The following is an 18,382-nucleotide window of genomic DNA, read 5'->3' on the forward strand; positions in this document are numbered from 1 at the left end:
AACAACTTCAGCTTAGTTAGAATGGAAATAATGGCCATTCTCCTTTCCTTTGATAGTCTCTCCCCTTTCTGCATGTCTCTCCCCAGGGGCAATGGAAACAAGATTAATCAGTTTTACTGTTCTGGATAGTATTGGTTTACTAGGGAATCTCCCATGAAAGTTCTTATGCACTAGGAAGATGCAGCTATGCTCTGGGTACAAATAATTTCTACTCATCCTCACTTAATTTAATAGAATTGAATAGCTTAAAAATCTTCATGGACCTTTCTATTGGCTTTAGTTTGATACAAACCTTTGTCACAAGAACACTGCGCCTTACAGTGTCCCTTTGACAGGATCCGGGCTATTTTCTCTTGGTCCCACAAGGAAGTGAATTTTTTAAAACAGGAGCAATGCAGAAAAGCTGCCCCCAAACCCAGGGAAGTAGCAGTGTTTCTGCTTTCAGACTAGGAAATGGTTGCATTAATTTGTGGTTACATTACTCCTTCCTCTGGAGCATTTTGTACTGTCTACTGCTGGAGATGGGGGCCCCAGATTAGATGGATTGCTCTGATCCATTCTTGGCTATCCCTGTGTTGCTGGCAGGGCAGGCATGTCTCCCTGTAGAGCCAGTGGGTGCTGTTCCCCTGTAGGGCAGAGGGCTCCCTGGAGAACGGTGTGAGATGGCCAGTTTAGGATCAAGGGACAGAATATGAGGGTGCAGGGAGGGATTCTAGCTCAAAGCCCTTCATCTGGCAGCACACTGCACAGCCCACAGTATTCACTGATTTATTTTAAAGGCTCCCCTTCCTTCTATGCGCTGCGTCATCTCCCGGCGACTTGGAAAAGGCAAGTGATGAGGTGCCAGAGCTCTTCGGTGTCTCAGGTTTCACACCCAGGCAGGTGGTTTAGGTTTAGCTAAAGCAGCAGCGTGTAGAGTGCCCGCTGTTAATTTTTAATTGCTGACACATCAGATGGTGTCCGTTCCTCAGGGCTGACTCCTTTCTGTATCCCTGCAGCTCCAGTCCAAGGGGCTCCAAAGGAAGTTGTGAACCCTTCAACTGGCCGGGCCACTCTCCTGGAGTCCATCCGCCAGGCTGGCGGCATTGGGAAGGCCAACCTCCGAAGCGTTAAGGAGAGAAAGCTGGAGAAGAAGAAGCAGAAGGAGCAAGAACAAGGTGCCCAGAGCGCTCTCATCTGTAATCATCCTCAATCCCCTGCCCCAGCTAGATATGCTTAGGTACCCCCAGGAAGGAGTCTCATAAATATCTGAGGGGCAAAGCCAAGTGGCAAACATGGCAAGCCCCCAACACTGCACAGAAGCCTTAGAGCAGAGGGATTTCGTCTCACCTCACGTTGCAGTTTTGAATGAACTCGATAGCTCCTACGTGCAAGAAATGCATTAGTGCTCTGCCTTGGGAATTCTCCCCTCTCGAGGGTGGAGATGAAAATGTTTCATGTGAACTTGTAGTGCTGGAAGCATTTCAAAGATAGCTCAGGGCAGGCTGCCTCTGGAGAGGAAATTGTGCCTTTGCAAGTCCTGCGTCACGACTGGACTGTTTTTAGTAGACTGGTTAACTCCAGTTCATTTAAACTGGCTGAAACACCCAACCTTTTCCTTCCTCCAAGCTGCTGTAGGAAGCTGACATGTTTCCCAGGCAGGCCTTGTGTGCTGTGCTGGGGAAGGGTAAATGTGGTGCAAGGATGGGATGGGTCAATTATTTATTTAATCCCCAAGTGAAGGTCCCTACACAATCTCTGCCAAGGCAGCTCAGTCCTAGCCTTCAGCGTATCCCTGCTATTCAATCCTGAACTCCAAGGCAGCTCTGCCAATACAGCACCATGTGCTCTGCGCAGGGTCAGTGTGTCACGTGGAATAGGGTGGGACCAATCCCCTGTCCTCCCGTTGTGTCCTGACCACGTGTCGAAGCTGGTCCCCAGTTAATAACTAGCCATTCGTACTAGTCTGGACCTTGTGAGCAGGGCATTTGGTCTGTCACCTGATTTGTGGGGCTTTACTTTCAGTGATAACCACAGCACAGGGTGGAGACTTGATGTCCGACCTCTTCAACAAGCTGCTCCTGAGGCGTAAAGGTACCATGCCATGGGGGGGGCTGCTCCTTTCCTGTAATGTGACATGAAGAGGGGCAAGTTTCCTTGCCTCACTGCTAGAGCTTGCAGGAGTTAGAAGGGAGGAAGCTTTTGGCCAGCTTGGCATGCCATTTGGCTGAATGCTTTGATGCTGCTGAGGACACACCCGATGCCCTTATGGGCCAGACTGGGCGATCCCCTTGCAGAGCAGGAAGAACTTACCTGTATACCAATGCTGCCGCTGGCGGAGTGTCACTGCAGTGAATCCAGATGGGAGGTGCTGCTGGGGGGGGTCTTAGCTGGTTTCAGTGCCTAAACTTTACCTGGCATCCCCAAGGCAGAAACCTGGGCACTGGCTGTTGTATGTTTTTAATACTCCAAGGAAAAGCTCCCCTGTCCCTGCTCTGCACACTCTGGGCAGAGGCTCAGCATACCTGGAGAGCCTCAGAGTGGGAAGCATTTTGAATTTACCCATTCTCTTAAGGGCTGGGGCCTCCCCCCTGCTGTCAAGGTCCCTCAGCCATAGCTTAATGACAAGGCCCTCCGTAGGTACCAGGCAGGCACCTCTGTCCCTGCCACGCTTCAGCCAGGGGCTGCCTCCTCCCCTGCTCACAGAGTCAGAGCGGGTTCTGGTCCCTGCCCTCCCTTGTTCTGCCAGCTGGAAATGCTGACCTGGTGCTTTAGCTAATTAACTCTTTCCTAGCAGCACTGCGGTGTTAATGGGAGTTGAGTTTGTGTGTGCCTGAGGCAGCATTTTGCACAGGTGCAGGGCTAGCTCCTGCCTCCCTCAGTTCTCCCTCCGAGGCCTCACTCACCTGCTTTTCTCCCCCAGGCATTTCAGGCAAGGGGCCTGCAGCTGCAGGAAGTGCTGATGCTCCCAGTGCACCTGGTGGTGCCTTTGCCCGCATGTCGGACACAATCCCACCCCTGCCACCCCCACAACAACCCCTGGGGGAAGAGGAGGAAGATGACTGGGAATCATAAATGCTATCGGGCCGCAGGCCTGGGATCGGTTTCCTCTTGGCCAACTGGGAACCCAGCCCTGCTGAGCTAAGCACCTCAGCAATGGACCAGCTCTTGGAAATAACTGTTAGTGAGAGGGCACAGATGGACCCTGTCACTTTCTCTTACCTCCTGCTGTTCCCACTCATCTCTAACCACTGTTGAGTATAGTTATGACTCTTACTTCTGCTCTGTTTACTTCCCCCTCCCCCCTAAGTAGTGCATTTAATTTCAAATACTGCTGCTCACACTCACTCAATAAATCCTGCTGTAGCTGGAGGGCAGCTCACAGAAGATCTGATCAAGCACAACTGCAAGGGCAGCTCTAAGAGCCTTCTCCTCCTTAGCCAGCTGTATGTCAGGCCTTGGTTGGATGCAAGGTGCACAGCAGGTCTGCTGGTGGTTCCAGTGCTGCCTGGCAGCCTCCCTCATGTGAAATCAGCTGTAGGAGAGCCATGGAAACTCTGCTGTTGGGTATGAATGGCTTCTACAGTGTAAGTCAATAAAGGAACAAGAACCTAGCAGCTTTCTCTAGCCCACTCCAGTCTACACTGTGGAGTGTTCTTGACTCTAGGAAGAGAGGCCCACCATTAGCGTCTCTGGGAACAGCAGGCATGGTGGGGTATGGTCTGTGTGAAAAACATAAGGCAGAAGCCCTAAAATTGCTGTATATGTAGGTGCACTACAGACTTTGAAAGCCTCTACCTACAACTTCTACTCTGTCAAAGAGGTGATGGGCAGAACTGTGCAACTACAGTACAGTCAATTCCTAGTTTGCTTAAGGAGATGTTTCTTCACTGTAGGGGGAAAGTAGATGTCTTTGAATTCCTATGTGCACAGTTTAGATGTGCTAGACTCTTCAGGGACTGATACAATTCAGCTGCAGCAGAATAGAGATTTTATCTAGGTATGTGTAGATGCACATGGGAACAGCCATTAGCCCCTTGCCCAAGGGCTTTCCTGAGTTACAAGGTGGCAGAAAGTAATCACTGATGGCTTCTGCCAGGAACTGCTCTAGTCCACTACACAGCAAAGCTGAAATATCAAAAAGCCAGGAATCAATGTGGCACACCTCCACCCCCTTTACATCAAAAGGGATTTACAGTAAACTATACTGAGGGAGTGCTCAATATGAGCCCCAGGAAAAGGCAGCAATAAAGCTGAATACCTGAAGGTGACAGGTATGTAGTCAACAGGAAATGAAATAAATGCTGCCTTGCTTTATGGCTAGGCCAGCAGAGTGATAGGCTTATGTCCCTTCCCGCTGCTGGAATAGTGACACAAGCCTTGGGCCGTGCAGCAGTGTGACATTCCTGGTCCACATTAGCAGAAAGGCGGTGAACAGCTCTAGCCTCAGCTTACACAACATCAATGAGGAAATAAAGGCCTTGGATAGGTAAATACAAATGCAAGCCACCCAGGTGGCATGGATGAAGCCCCCAGCAACTGAAGCCCCATGTGGAGTGCTGCAGCTTCATGCTTACAGCACTTTAGGCCATGGCAGAAAAAAGACTCTGTTTCCTGTAAGCTCCCTAAATATTCTTTCAGGGGGCAAGCAAGCCAGCTAGCAATACTGCCCCCAGCCATTATCTGGTGAGGGCTCTGGGAAAGCACAGATTATTTACATAATGCCAGTGGTCAGAGATGTAACTTCAGGCATGGCAAAACTAAGAGTTGAAAATGCCTCAGGTGGCCCAAGGCATTTACCCTTACTGAATTAACTGATCTGTGGAGCAGGTATGTGGACACAGGACCATTAGCTAAGGGGCGGAAGGGATATAAATCTAGGCTCTAGCTTTCATTTGTTGAGCTTCTGGGGGCCTCCACAAGAGCAGTACTAGTCCCCCATCCTCTACTGGAAAGGGAAATCAGCAGCCAGGGAATATCAGCCTGATTTTCAATACTTTGCCCTGAGCGCTGCACCAAGAGGACAAGTAGTAATACCCCAGGGTGGGAAACCGAACAAAGGGGAGGAGTAACAAAACCCAGACGCAGCACCCTCGGTGCAGAAGAGAAGCTAGTCTGAGTGGGAGTCAGATCCAGTAGCTGCGGGTGCTCTTATCTCCCCTCCCCTCACACAGTCTGAGCTAGGGTACTTTCCACTGTCCAGCCCAACTCAAATGCAATATAATCAGTCACTGCCCAGAAGCCACATGGGCACGAATAGCTTTGGTCAATAATTTTCAACTGCAAAGTCTTGGGGAAAAAACTTCTCTTGCAGGGACAGCAATTGCAGAGGGCTCTGTACTTGTCATCAGCACAATGCTCTTCCTTCTCCCTCAGGAAGCTTCTGACCCATGACATGACTTCTTCTCTTGGTGAAACTAGGAAGAGAGGAAATCACATGACATTGTTCATTCCTAGCCCCAGCACTCTAGTATCCAGAGTGGTCAGGCCTGTGAGCCGGGGGAAGAGGGCATGCAGGTCCATAGAGACATTGCTGGGGGGCAGTTCCAGGACATATATGGGGTGGAGGTGATGGGTACATAATGGAAAGTAGGACATTGGCTACTGCAGGGTGCATGAAATGGTACTGACCTTCCTTAATGCTGCAAATGCTGGTCCAAAGGCAGGTTTGATCTCTGTTCTTTCCTTGATCCACTGGGGTAATTTGTTGAAGACTGAGGGGCGTGCATATCTGTGATCTACGAGTAAGATGCTAGCAAAGTCCTTCTGATGGCGAATCGCTCGTCCTGCACAGATCATCATAAAGGGAAACCTCAGTTTTGTCACTTTGTATCCCCTCTAGACCCTATTTTTACATGCACACTATTATCAGCAGATCCACTCTAGAAACAGGCCTCCACCAGGCTGCTTGCCAATAGCTTGAACGCACAATCAGGTCACTGTTGGATCTTCTACCACCTGAGTTGCATGTGCCATGACAATTCTTCCCAATACCTTGTCTCTCATAACAGAATCCTCTCCTTATGCTGCTCCCCACCCATCCCACTCTGCCACAACTGCTTCTTTGCCTATTCCATGACCCTAGCTCCCGTAACTGCTCTCTTCATACTCCTCCCCATCCAGCCCCATGAAAGATGAAGTCTTACCTATTGACTGGTTTACTGCCTTCATGCATAGATTTTCAATCAGCATTTTGCTAGGTGGCTGGCCCGCACTCCTTGGCTAGAGGAGAGAAATAAGACTGAGGCTATGTCTACACGAAGCAGCTTTTAGCGACAGGGCTGTGTTGCTACAGCCATGTCACTAAAAAGCACGCAGTGTAGCTGCTGTTCGTTGGCTCTCCTGCTGACAATATTTTCCACCCCTTCCAAGTGGCATTAGCGTTGGCAGTAGGAGAGCGCTCCTGCTAACAAAGAGCTGTTCACACTGGCGCTTGTTGTCGGCAAAACTTCGGTCTCTCGGGAGGTGTGTGTTTTTTTAACACCTCTGAAAGACAAAAGTTTTGTCGTTCAGTTGCCAGTGTAGACAGCCCGAGTAAAAGGCGCATGCAGTTCAAGGTAGGAATTAAAGTTCTTTAGTACAGAAACCAGGCCCTGGAGGGGTACTGTATTCTTTGCCCCTGCTGTTGCCTAGCTGGCCTAGGGAATGGTGCTGCCAGGCAGTCCCAGGTACTCATAATAAAGAAGGGACCTCAAGGCCCACTATAAGGATATGGGAGTTCAGTCACACACTAGAACCTGGGAAGTGCAGCTGAAGGTTGATCAGGCTCCTCAGAAAGGACATTCAAACTAACCAGCTCCAGGGCATCTGAAGGAGGAAGGTAGCTTCAATGCCAACCCCCAGGGTTTCAGAGCTCCATAGAACAGGGGCTCTGCCGGCAACAAGGAGGATTCACTGCATTAGAAAGAGGAGCGTGACGCTGGAGTGCAGTTCTCTGTGTAGTATTGCTCTGGCAGCCTCTCTTGGGCCAAGTCCCCCTTCTCCCTTTGGAATTCAGCAGGGTCATTCCTGCAGATCTCTGCCTGGCTCTAACCCTGTTGAGCCCATTTACTAGCCTCAAAGCATGCAGAGTCAATGAGATCTCTGACCCAGGCACAGGAAGACCCAGGTCTTTATTTCGCAGAGGGAATTGGACCCTAAAAGGACAATAAGTGAAGCAGCTGAAATCGGCACTGGGGTGCTTACTCCTACCATTGTTTTGTCAAGATAGGCCATTTTCTCCTGGAGTTCTGGGGACTTGATGTTGGGGTAAGGCATGCCCACCATAACGACACACCTGGAAATGGAAGGAGGGGGACACACACACACAAACATTGTTAGTGCCCTCTCATAATTACATACTGTCACATCCCGAACAAACTGATAGGGACACTAAATTGGAGGGGGTTATCACTGCAACGCAGTCAACTCTGGCGTGGAAGCAACAACAGTGCCCAGCCGTCCATGACAGGGGAATACTGAAGTAAAAACTACCAGGGGAATTCAGGGAGCCAGAGTGGGGATTTATCCCACACAGCATTGTCCAGTGAAAAGCACTCCAGGCTATTTCATGACCACACAGTGGTTGGGTGTCTGCAAGGCACCTACAGCTCATAGTGCATCCTGATACCACTCCGGGCACACTGCTTTCAACCCTGACTCAATCACACCACCCTCACTTCCTGCACCCCCGCGGTTTACTTGCAGGTCTCCCACCCAAGTCCTGACCAGATTCCTCCACAGCACAGCCTAGGAGAGCCAGCAACCACATCAGCAGAGCTGTGTTCAGATACCACCTTAGGAGATGAGCAGCAAACCAGATATTTCTTACCTTCCCAGGTCATCAGAGAAATTGATTCCTTCACTCATTTTCCCTCCAACCACAGAAAAGAGCAGGGCCCCCGTCACATGGCCTCCCACCTGGCTGCAGCGCTGCAGGAAAGAACCCCCAATCACTCATGAGATACTGGAGCTGTGGAAACTTCTGTGCAATTGGCAGCACAGAGACCTGTCTGCGTTGGCTAGAGCACATTAACCACCCACATCACCTGCTTTAGAAACACTCTCTTGCATTATGGGGTGTTGAACGTCCAGCAACCTGCCAACCCTGCTTACCTTTATGCACTTAGCATACTCTGACAGCACCTGCTCCACCTGGTTTGCTCTCTTGGGCTCCTGAAATATCTGTCACAGGCACAAAGCATAAGTTGCAGCAGGAAGATGCAAACAGATTTAATGGTGCAATTCCAAAAATAACACAGAGAGGAGAGCCTAGAGGCACATTACCATCGATCTATAACCGATGTCCAACTATGCCCCCTGGCTAAGCAATGCAGACACATCCTAATAGTGCCCTGCTCAGCACCTGTGGGACCTTTCACATCCAGAGCAGAAGCAGTGATGGCCATTAGTGACTTTGGAGACATTTCCAGTTACTGAGACGTTAACCAGGGTTTTTCCTTCATGGGTGCTTGCACCCAGATCTCTACTGTTTGAAGAGTGGAAAGAAACATCCATGTAAGAAGGGGGAGTGAAGATCTGGGAATTCAGGTGTAGCAAGAGGGTAACATGGAAGAGATCTCCAGCACTAGTATGATAATTTATAGAACAGTAGCACTCAGGTGTGATTAAGGCCCATGTGTGCTGATGGGCTCTACAAGCAATGTAAGAGACAGTCCCTGCCCAAGGGAGATTAGGGTAGGAGGGGAAGCAGAGTTCTAGAAAGGTGAGGTTATTGCCAATTCAGCTCCTGAGGAACAGTACAGGTCTGTTTCTCATAATATAGCCTCCTGAGCATTGTTCAGTCCAGTGCTAAATTGCACAAGCAGGAAAGTTTTTGGAGGCTTTATCATCAGAGTTCACTGTTCAGAAAGGTTTCCTGATATTCAGCCATTTTCTTCTGTTCAGTTTCATTCTATTACTCCTGGTTATACACCCTTTGTACCATGCTAAAACACTGAACCTTGAGATGTAGGCAAGCATTATCCCCATTTTACAGAAGTGGCAGACAGCTTAAGTGACTTGACCAAGGTTACACAGTGACTCTGTGCCGCAGTCAAGAACAGAACACAGATTTCTTGATCCTCAGCCCTGAGCTTTAACCAGAAGACCCATTCATCCTCCCAGTAGACCCAGTGAGCTGAAAGCTTGTGTGTAACTGACAGTGTATTGCTGAGTCTTAAGGCTTGTCTTCACTACTCAGGTAAGTCAACCTACATTATGTTTCTCCAGCTATATGAATAATGTAGCTGGAGTCAACATAGCTTAGGTCGACTTACCCCGGTGTCTTCACTGTGCTGCATCAACGGGAGACACGCTCCAGTCGACTTCCCTTACTCTTCTCAGAGAGCTGGAATATCAGGGTCGACCAGAGAGCGCTCTGCTGTCGATTTAGCGAGTCTTCACTAGAGTGAAGACAAGCCCTTAGTAAATCACACTATTCCCTGGGCAGGGGATGTGCAGCCAAGTCTGGGGAAAGCAAATCCTCTGTAAGAACTTAATAACCTGCCCCTCACAGCAAGGGAATCAGAGAGCATTGTAGGCTGACTAATGCAGATGAAGACCATCTCTGCATTTACAGGAGCCATGTAACAGCATTTAATCTAATTTAGATCCCAGCTCAGCAAACAGCCATCTGGGAGGTATCATTTATACATTACTGGAGGGACTGGCTAGATAAACATCCTCTCTGCTCTGCTGTGCAGGATATAAGAACAATTTGGGGAGAGAGAGACAAGGCCTGTAATGTGCAGATAATTGTTGGACTTTTGAAACCTCCATTTAAAGTACCAACCACCCTCAGTTACACAATTACCTTCTTCTTAGTTGCCAAGCGGGTGAGCAGCCCCGTCCTCTCCCAGTGCGTGTACACCTGCTTTTCGTACTCATAGGAAGGAAAGAAGCACACTACGCCCCCAGGGACCACATTGCACAGGTTACCAAGGATTCGGCCCATCTCATCCATCTATAAGGGCAGAAAGACTGGTGTCTGCTGGGGGTTACCATGGCACTGCCGTGGCCTAATTCTCCTGCCCTGTCCCTGACCCAGAGGACAGATGCCTCCCATTGACAAGTCTTAGGACACTCATAGAGAAATCAATGCAAGTGTGCTAGCTCACCAACAGTTGCCTAGAGGCACTGGCTGGCTCCAGGGCCTGGAAATGTACATGCTCCTTGGTCTCCCCGTCTAAGCCGCAGTCCCAAGAGTCATTGTAAAGCAATGGTTGTTCAGTGTGTCTGTGAAATGAGCTAGGAGGTCTGTCCATTTCCCAGGGAACAGGTGTCCGCTTCACACCCAGAATGATGGCGAGAGCTCACTGGCAGCTCTGTTAGCAAGTTCAGCTAAGGACTGAATGGGCAAGAGGACTGATGTCTCACTCCTAGGGGCCCTTCAAAGGCAAAGGAGGATGGGGAAGCTTTCGCAGCTACCATCAGTGCTGTAGATGCTCTTCACTCTCCAGGCCTGTCAAGTTAGCTTTCACTAGCACTAAACTCACTTAAAATGGCTTAACAAAAACAGACCACCCCCAGTATGCCTGCCCCTGTGGCCCTCCACAACTGGACCACTCCCCTGCCAATCTGCACACCCCTCTGGACTTACTTTTCCCCACCTTGGAGCCCCCCAGAATTCCCCACTCTGCACACAAAACTGCCCCTTGAACCATCAGACCGCATAGCTTAAGAATGAAACAGACATGCTGACCATCTGAGGCAGGTCTCTCTTCTGATAGGTGAACTCTAGCTGCTGGTTAGATGGACCACTGCAGAGGATTACGGGTAAAATGTTGTCTGGAGGAATCACATGACCTGATGACAAACAAGGAGATGGAATAAAAGCCACAGATGTTCAAGCAAAGCAAGCTAATAGTGCAAGGCCCCTGGGACTAGGTCACATGCACATAGCAGCAGAGGTACACATTAATTTCTCTTGGTCTGGGGGAGTGCAAACAGCTTTAGCACAAGCCCCTCAATGCCTTTACATGGATCACACCAGCCTTAACCTGGTTCAAATCATTCCCTGCCCATTCTCTCTGGGGCAGAGGAAGAAGGTACACCCTATCAGCTGGAGGTGAAAGAGAACCTGGCTGCCCTCTGCTGCTGTGATTTCCAGGCAGGATGTCTGGTCACTAGAAGGAGCTGGCAAACAAACAAAGTCAATGGCACCTGCCTGAATTCCCATACAGTCAAACTAGGGGCCCAGCTACAGAGAGAGCATGTGTCAAGCTCCCCTAGACTGACACTCACCACAGGAGAACTCCACCACCCTGTCAGCACTGATGGCACACGACAGCAACTGCTCTCGGAAATCAGACACCTACAAATCAGGAGCCAAGAAGAATCAGCAAAGCCAAAGGGCTCTCATCAGGAGATGGGGAAGGGCTGCAGTCAGCACACAGCACAGGGATGGGAGGACCAGATGCAACGATGGAGGAGGAGGAGGAGTCAGGCCAATGGTTTGGGGAAAAGGACAGAGGGAAGAGATGTGCTGGGTACTTGGTGCAGATGTGGGACCCAGAAATACAAGGGCACACAGAGGGATGAACAGATGCAGAAATACTGTAGGTGCAGCTCTGGCCTGAAACCAGAGCTGTACCCAGGGGAGCAGGGTTGATTGGCCGGTAAATTCTGCAATTTCACAGCCAGCACAGCTGCACCATCCCATGCTGCAATTAAAGTTTCTCCAAGTCCTTGGGCAGGACCCTCTGCAGGGCAAGGGGAACCATTTGTTTCTAGGCAGGAAAGCAGAGAACCCACAAAGCATGGGCTGCAGCAGCCAGCCGCCTCCACGGCTTCCTATGGCCAGTGACAATAGGTGCAGAGCAGGAGCACCACCCTGTGGTCCAATAGCCTCATCCTACCAGTGCAGTGCTCTTTTTAGACAAAGCCATCCACAGTGTATTGTGAGCAAGGCATTCAGCCTAGCTTTCAGAGCTTGGGTCTGCCTCTTTGAGCTGGGACCCAACTCCTAGTACCATAGCACACCTCTTCCGCTCCCCTGCCTTGCCATTTACTGACACCAGACTGAATACCTTCCCTGGGGTTGGCTAGTTATGGCGGGTGGAGGATCCAGACAGCAGGGTACGACAGAGTCTCCTTGTAGTGCTCATGGGGCGGGGGCCAGACTGCTTGGCACAGCCTTCCCTCCATACAGCTTCAAAACCCCGATGTGGCCCTCAGGCCAAAAACCCCTGGGCTAGACAGAAAAGCCTAACGTGGATGGGTCATGCATGCCACTGTGGCGCTATTAAAATTCTGATTTTTCTGGAAGGTCCCTCTGGCAAGATCAGCATTATAAAGTCGGTCAGAGGATTTCCATCCAGTGCTAGTTTTGAGCTGCACTCAGCCTGAGGGATTGGCTCAGACCACATAACTCAAAGGGCAATCAGATACCTTGAGGGCTGGGAGACTTGGCCAAGGGCAATGTTAAGCCCCAGCCAGGCATTCAGACAGGATGAGACGTCTAATGGAGAGACCACTCTGAGGAGTTACGATGTCTGAAAGCGTTCGGGTGAGTAACCTCCTAAGCAAGAGGCACAGCAAAGGGGGTATTAGCACACCCATCCCTAGCAGTTCAAATGGACAGCGTGTCAGGGAGAGTGGGGCTTTGCTATGCTTGTACCATCAGGAATTGCTAATTCTGTAGCTACCTCATGGGGAATGGCGCAATGGGACAGAGGAGGGTCTTGTTTGGTGCCTACAGTGCTTTTCTTTTGCTGCTGAGAGGAGCAATAAATGAAGGACGGGCAGAGCACAAAGTCCCTAGACCTCACGCTAATATGCAAAGAGACTGCCACCTTTTCCCTGCCGCTGGGAGGATGGAAAAGCAGATTCCCAGCCTGATCACTGCAATGTAGGCAGCCTGGAGAAACGTGCTGAAATGGGGTGGGAATACATGGCTCTAGTGTTGCTTAGCAGTTCATTGGTGTATTTTAAAGCATCCCAATTACGTCCAATATCCATCTCCTCCTGCTGCTCCTTGTGGATTGGCAAAAGGTGCCAGATAGACCAGTTAGTTCTTAAAGAAGCAACCTTGCTCCCTCACCGGCTGCATGGTGCCCCCTGCGATGATAGCAGCACGACATTCCTTCAGCACCTTGGCAAAATGGACAGCTGGATTCAGCAAGAGGAATTTGAGGCTGCTCTGACCTACAGTGCCTGGGTAAAGAAGACAAAAGACAGACAGACACACACACACACCTTAGTAGAACACCCAGGATTATCAGCAGACCACCTTGTGAGGGGAAACCCCACTTTCAAAGCAGGAGCAGAGTGCTGCAGGGCCCATCTAAATCATTTACATCTGGGGGGATTCTGCACCAAAAAATTAAAAATTCTGCGCACAATATTTTAAAATTCTGTATATTTTATTCATCAAAAAAACACAATATTATCACAACAGTTTCAATTATTTTGGTAATTTATTTCAAAATACCTGTCAGCAAGTATGTCTGTAACAATACAGACAACAACAACAAAAATCCCCCAGGAGTAGAGAGTTAAAGAAACCCTGATGACAACTCAGTTCCTGTTTCTCTGCTCCCTCCCCCCAGAGCCCAGCAGGGGGGCCAGACACCCACACCCCATCTCCCATATAGCCCAGCCACAGGGTCCCCCCCATCCCAGACACACACACCCCTTCCCCACAAATCCCAGGCATGGGGCACCCCCAGCCCAGACATCCACACCCGCTACTCCTCAGAGCCCAAAGGGAGAAGCAGCCTGATGCTGGATCCCAGGCTTCTGTGGCGTTTCCTGCATGCCACCTCCTTCCCTCAGGGAGTCCCGGGAACCGCAGCTGCCAGGAGCCCTCCAACTCCCTCCCCATCACCCCAACAGTATTTTCTATCTGTGGGCTGGGGAGCTGGGCTCTGCCAGGTCTAATGGCCCCAAGTGGTAGCCAGCAGCTCTGCAGCCCATTTCTGCAGGGAAAAAGGAAATTATGTGCAGAACATTAATTCTGTGCAAATTCTGCATTGCACGGTGGCACAGAATTCCCCCAGGAGTAATAGTTTGGATGGCCAGCTCCAGCGTCAAGTGGGTGACTCTGCCAAGGTTTCTCCTTGAACTCCATGAGAACCCTACATAGGGTGCTTGTCTCTGGGAATGAGGCCCTTCCAACAGAGGTCTCACATTCCTGCAGGACCCTTAAGCTGGTACTAAATTATTTATGTTGCTCCCAGGCCCCAATCCAGCAGGACCCCATGGTGCTAGGTGCTGTGTATAGGATGCTGCACAGAGTAAGAGAGAGCCCTGTCTCTTATAATGCAATCTAAGTCTTACAATCTAATTATACTTAAATTTCTAAGTCTCCCATCAGTGAGGTGTCTAGGTACTAGCCAGTGGCTTTAACATGGCTTTGCTTGAGCCTCGTGAGTGCTCTTCACTCCAGTACCTTGCCGGTTGAGGATGACTCTCCCATCTTGGTTTGCACTGGTGAGAGCAAAGAGAAATCCTTCAATCTGCATCAGAGGAGAGGCCATCTTGGGCTGGCCATCCTCAGCCTCCACAGGAGAGCACTGAATAGCAGCTGCAGGTCAAAAGAGAAAGTGGGGGGGGGGATCATCCAGTCAGAGCTTAGATTCCATTCCCAGAGGAGTAAGAATGCAAGAGCTAAGGCCTGGTCTATATGTAAAATTTAGGTTGAAAAAGCGATGGCACTCAGGGATGTGAAAATCCCCACTTCTGAGCGCTGAAGCTGTGGCGACCTAACCCCCAGTGCAGACACAGCTAGGTCGATAGAAGAATGCTTCCATCAACCTAGCTACTGTTGCTCCAGGAGGTAGAGTTCTGAGAGAGACAGAAAACCCCTTCCACTGCCATACATTGCATCTACCCTTGGGGGTTATGCTAGCTTAGCCAAGGTGCTAAGGTAGCCTAAGGTGTATATCATGGATCACATGCCACTTCCCCGAGGAAAGGAACAAATCTTTCTAGATAAATAGCACGCACTCTGGCAAACAGAATAGTAGAGCAGGGAATCCAAATTTCACATTCCTCATGGCCTTCTCCTCCCTTGCTTCACTAGCTTTCCTAAGGCAGCTTCTGCAGCGAGTGTCTCCCTCCACTGGAGACAGCTCTGAAGCCAAGTGCATCTCCCCCCTTGTCCCATGTAGATGCAAGCTCCACAGCCTCACTTCCTCCCCCTCTTTACCCTGCATCTGAACTCACCTTCTTTGTCAGGGCCCTGATGCAGGGCGAGAAGGAAGTTCTGCAGTCCAGCCATCTTCTGCTTTTCCTTGTTAGTTTTTACAACACTGGTGGCTCCATATCTCTCCACAAACCCAAAAAGCTGCCAAGTAAATAAAGAGCAGGATTTACAAAAGATACAAACACACTGACAGCAAGTCACATACAAAGGCCCTCACTGCATGTTATACACCTGTTACAGAAGCCAGACTTTCTGGCATGTCTCAGTGCTTCCAAACTCTTCTAGCCAGAGCTTCTTCCCTCCCTTGAATCAGAAGTGCTAATGTACGCCCCTGCCACACGACGCAGCCTCTACGGGTGGCATGTTTTAGAGTCCCAGAAAAGGCAATGCAGAACTAGCTCTGTGTTAGCATTCTAGTGCTTACTAGCTGCCATACACTGTGAGCATCAAATACCCAGCAGCTGGGGACGTTTGCAGGGGCCATTTTGTAAACCAGAGGAACACAATCAATATGCAGAGGAAAGCAAGAGGCTTACAGCCATATGCCCAGCTGCTATGCTCCTTCCCCTTTAAATGCTAGACTGCCCCTTGTCCTTGAACTAGACAGGGCTGAACATCCTGCCATGTTGGTTAAGGAGTAACTTGGGACAATACCTTCCTGCTGATCAGACTTTTCTCACAGTAACGCTGAACCTGTGGGAGGAAGACAGAGCGCGTGTTAATACTCAGAATCCCCTTCCCCATCCTGCAGCCACCCCTGCTGGACTAGTATCCCTTCCCCACCCCCATCTCTCCTCCAATAGCGATGCTGGGAGAGGAGTGTACAGTGTAATATTAATCGCCTAACGTGCGCTGTACTTTATTACAATTTCAGCTAAATGACTTGCTAGGTTCCAGAATAAGCGTGTTCTTCAAACCCAGTGACCTAAGAGCTCCTTAATGCCAACTAGCAAAGGGCACACCCAACACATTGTTGTCAGAATATTTAGCCAAACAGTGAGGTATTGCGATGGGGTGGACTAGGCCCTCCACTCTACCCCTGCTGAAGGCCTCGCAGCCCTGCCACACCCCACCCCAGAAAAGGGCAGTGAAATCCTCCAAGCTGCCTAGAGTGGCAGTGTGGGACATAGCCAATCACAGAAGGTCTGCAGGGAGCAGCCAATCCAGGCCCAGCAGGTCCATATAAAAAAAGCTGCAGTGCAGAGCAGCAGAGTTCAGTTCCATTCCTTCCTGGAGCTGGAGGAGTGTGGCCAGTGCACCTGGCTGTCTGAGGGAGCTACAGGACCTTAGAGCAGTGCTGGTAGAGACTGGGGGAAGTGAGAAGGAGCTCCAGGCTGGCGGCTGGGACTCAACCAGGACAAGGCCCTGAGGTAAGAGTGAAGAACGTGGTGGGGCATGGGGAAGTGGCCCAGGGAATCCTAGCAACAACGCAGCTTAGTTAAAAGGACATGGCAGACTGCTGCTATCTTTAGGGTCCCTGGGCTGGGATCTGAAGTAGAGGGCAATTAATGAACCATCTCAATGTTGTATACTAAGGGAAAGAGCGTCCTCAGTGAGCCAACAGGAGAGACAGCAGACTTCATAAAGTCTGTGAGAGCCCAGTAAGAGGAACTGGACACTGCAGAGACATCTCTGGGGAACTTAGGCACACTGAACATTACCTACAAAGCAAGATTAAGACTGGCAGAATCTCAAGGCGCTTGCTGGTGAGGCTGACAGAACTGGTGTGGCAGGGAGCTGATACATTCTAAGCCCCAGCAAAGCTCTCCCTGGCTTAGTTCTGAGACCCCTAAGGAGAGCATCACAAGCCCCACACGTATAAATAACCCTTCTTTGCCCACAGACAGCCCACCTCCACTCACGTGTGTTGTTGCCATGGCCTGAAACTACACTCCCTGGGTGCACACAGCTTTAGCATGCTGCCATAGCCAACGTAAAAGAATACCTTCTAAGACAACTGGGGCAATGGAGAGAAGCTGGCAGGAAGTAGGCTAGCGTTCTGAACATAGGACCAAGTCAGGACATCTGGGTTTTATTCCTAGCTCTGCTACACGCTTCCTGCATGACCCGACCTCCCTCCCCCCGTCACTTTACCCCTCTGTGTCCTAGCAGAAGACAATTCTCACACTACCTTGAAGAGGTTGATATTGTCAATCTGACTCTGAAACAGGAAGTCATTGATAGATTTTAGTTCTGTCCCTGAGAGAAGAGAAACATGTATTACCTGCTGGGCCCACAGCCCTTCCCCACACCACCACCCATCTCCCCTGCCTGTTGAGCCGTACACTGCTCTAGGCATCTGAGGCATTCAGAGGCACATCTTACCTGCTTGAGAAATGCTCTGAGCATTTGGATTTTGATTCACATTTCCTGCAAAATATCAAACCACTTCAAGGCAGCATGATTCACACTGGGTTTATCTAAAAACTTAAGCAACACACTTAAAACAGCTAAGGGGGAATGCAACTCTAGCACAAAGACCATACCCTGAAATTAACTGTCTGGTTGGAAAGTAGTTCTACAGTCAAAACATTGCCTTTTCTGCTAATTTCTTTGTTTTCCTCTGTAGGATAGTTCCACATCATATGACAAAAGTTCTGTAGCATTCCTGCAAGCGGACACCTACGTTACTTTTGTACAGGAGGTGGCAGACGGGTAGGTGCATAGAAACACTAACACAGTATTCATCATGCTGCAGAGACTAAAGGAGTGCAAAGCACCTTCTCACGCAGGCACTAAGTGACCTTTGTAGACACAGGCAGGTGAAGTGGGACAGTTCTCCCTCAAGCCACCAGCAGACAAACCAAGGTTAGTTGGTGCCTCTGACTTTATTTTTTATTTCTAGTATTTAATCCCCACCTCACGTCTCACACCTCTGGAGCTTAAATCCTGAAGTTACACACACACTGCATTTCCTGATGGAAGTATTTAAGGGATGGCCAGGGTGGGAAGGAGGTAAGGAAAAAAGGATGGAGCACCTGAGAGAAGAGGGAAAAGGGGGAGGGAGAAGAGTGTCAAATTGCATCTTCCTCTTAGTGACAATGAAAGGTTCTTTACAAAAGGCAGCGGTTCCCCTCAAGGCACATCTGATGCCTAGTGGACAAGTAGAGAAGTAAACAAGGAGCCAAGTTAGCTCCAGAGGATCTAGAATCACAGCAAAATAAAAGGCAATATTCAAAAGAGAAATTCACTTGATGGTTAAGAGTCTGCCAAGGCAAAGGGCCTCACTAACTACTAGTACAGCAATTCTGTTCTATTCAGGCTCTTAAGCCATGC

General features: G+C 49.8%; 2 protein-coding genes across 4 annotated transcripts in view; one reads left to right on the top strand and one right to left on the bottom strand.

Moving 5' to 3' along the window:
* WASHC1 (WASH complex subunit 1) overlaps window positions 1-3,611 on the top strand; it is a 71,883-nt gene extending 68,272 nt beyond the window's left edge. Inside the window, exons 9-11 of the mRNA XM_084640611.1 lie at window positions 999-1,157; window positions 2,005-2,073; window positions 2,903-3,611. Of these exons, the coding sequence (XP_084496737.1) occupies window positions 999-1,157; window positions 2,005-2,073; window positions 2,903-3,054 (380 nt within the window). The 3' untranslated portion in view covers window positions 3,055-3,611. The remainder of the gene's footprint in view (window positions 1-998; window positions 1,158-2,004; window positions 2,074-2,902) is intronic.
* A 1,658-nt stretch (window positions 3,612-5,269) lies between these two features.
* Window positions 5,270-18,382, bottom strand: part of DDX11 (DEAD/H-box helicase 11) — a gene marked incomplete at its 5' end in the record, with an annotated part of 33,919 nt that continues 20,806 nt past the window's right edge. For all 3 annotated transcript variants that reach the window (XM_084640541.1, XM_084640540.1, XM_084640539.1), the window contains 15 exons: window positions 5,270-5,396; window positions 5,611-5,765; window positions 6,126-6,201; window positions 7,171-7,255; window positions 7,790-7,890; window positions 8,074-8,142; window positions 9,773-9,922; window positions 10,661-10,764; window positions 11,203-11,272; window positions 13,001-13,113; window positions 14,351-14,485; window positions 15,127-15,247; window positions 15,761-15,799; window positions 17,238-17,305; window positions 17,432-17,476. In XM_084640541.1, coding sequence (XP_084496667.1) covers window positions 5,352-5,396; window positions 5,611-5,765; window positions 6,126-6,201; window positions 7,171-7,255; window positions 7,790-7,890; window positions 8,074-8,142; window positions 9,773-9,922; window positions 10,661-10,764; window positions 11,203-11,272; window positions 13,001-13,113; window positions 14,351-14,485; window positions 15,127-15,247; window positions 15,761-15,799; window positions 17,238-17,305; window positions 17,432-17,476 — 1,376 coding nt within the window. In that variant the 3' untranslated portion in view covers window positions 5,270-5,351. The remainder of the gene's footprint in view (window positions 5,397-5,610; window positions 5,766-6,125; window positions 6,202-7,170; window positions 7,256-7,789; window positions 7,891-8,073; window positions 8,143-9,772; window positions 9,923-10,660; window positions 10,765-11,202; window positions 11,273-13,000; window positions 13,114-14,350; window positions 14,486-15,126; window positions 15,248-15,760; window positions 15,800-17,237; window positions 17,306-17,431; window positions 17,477-18,382) is intronic.

This window comes from Lepidochelys olivacea, assembly GCF_965140295.1.
Source record: "Lepidochelys olivacea isolate rLepOli2 genome assembly, chromosome: 1".
Lineage (NCBI taxonomy): Eukaryota > Metazoa > Chordata > Testudines > Cheloniidae > Lepidochelys > Lepidochelys olivacea.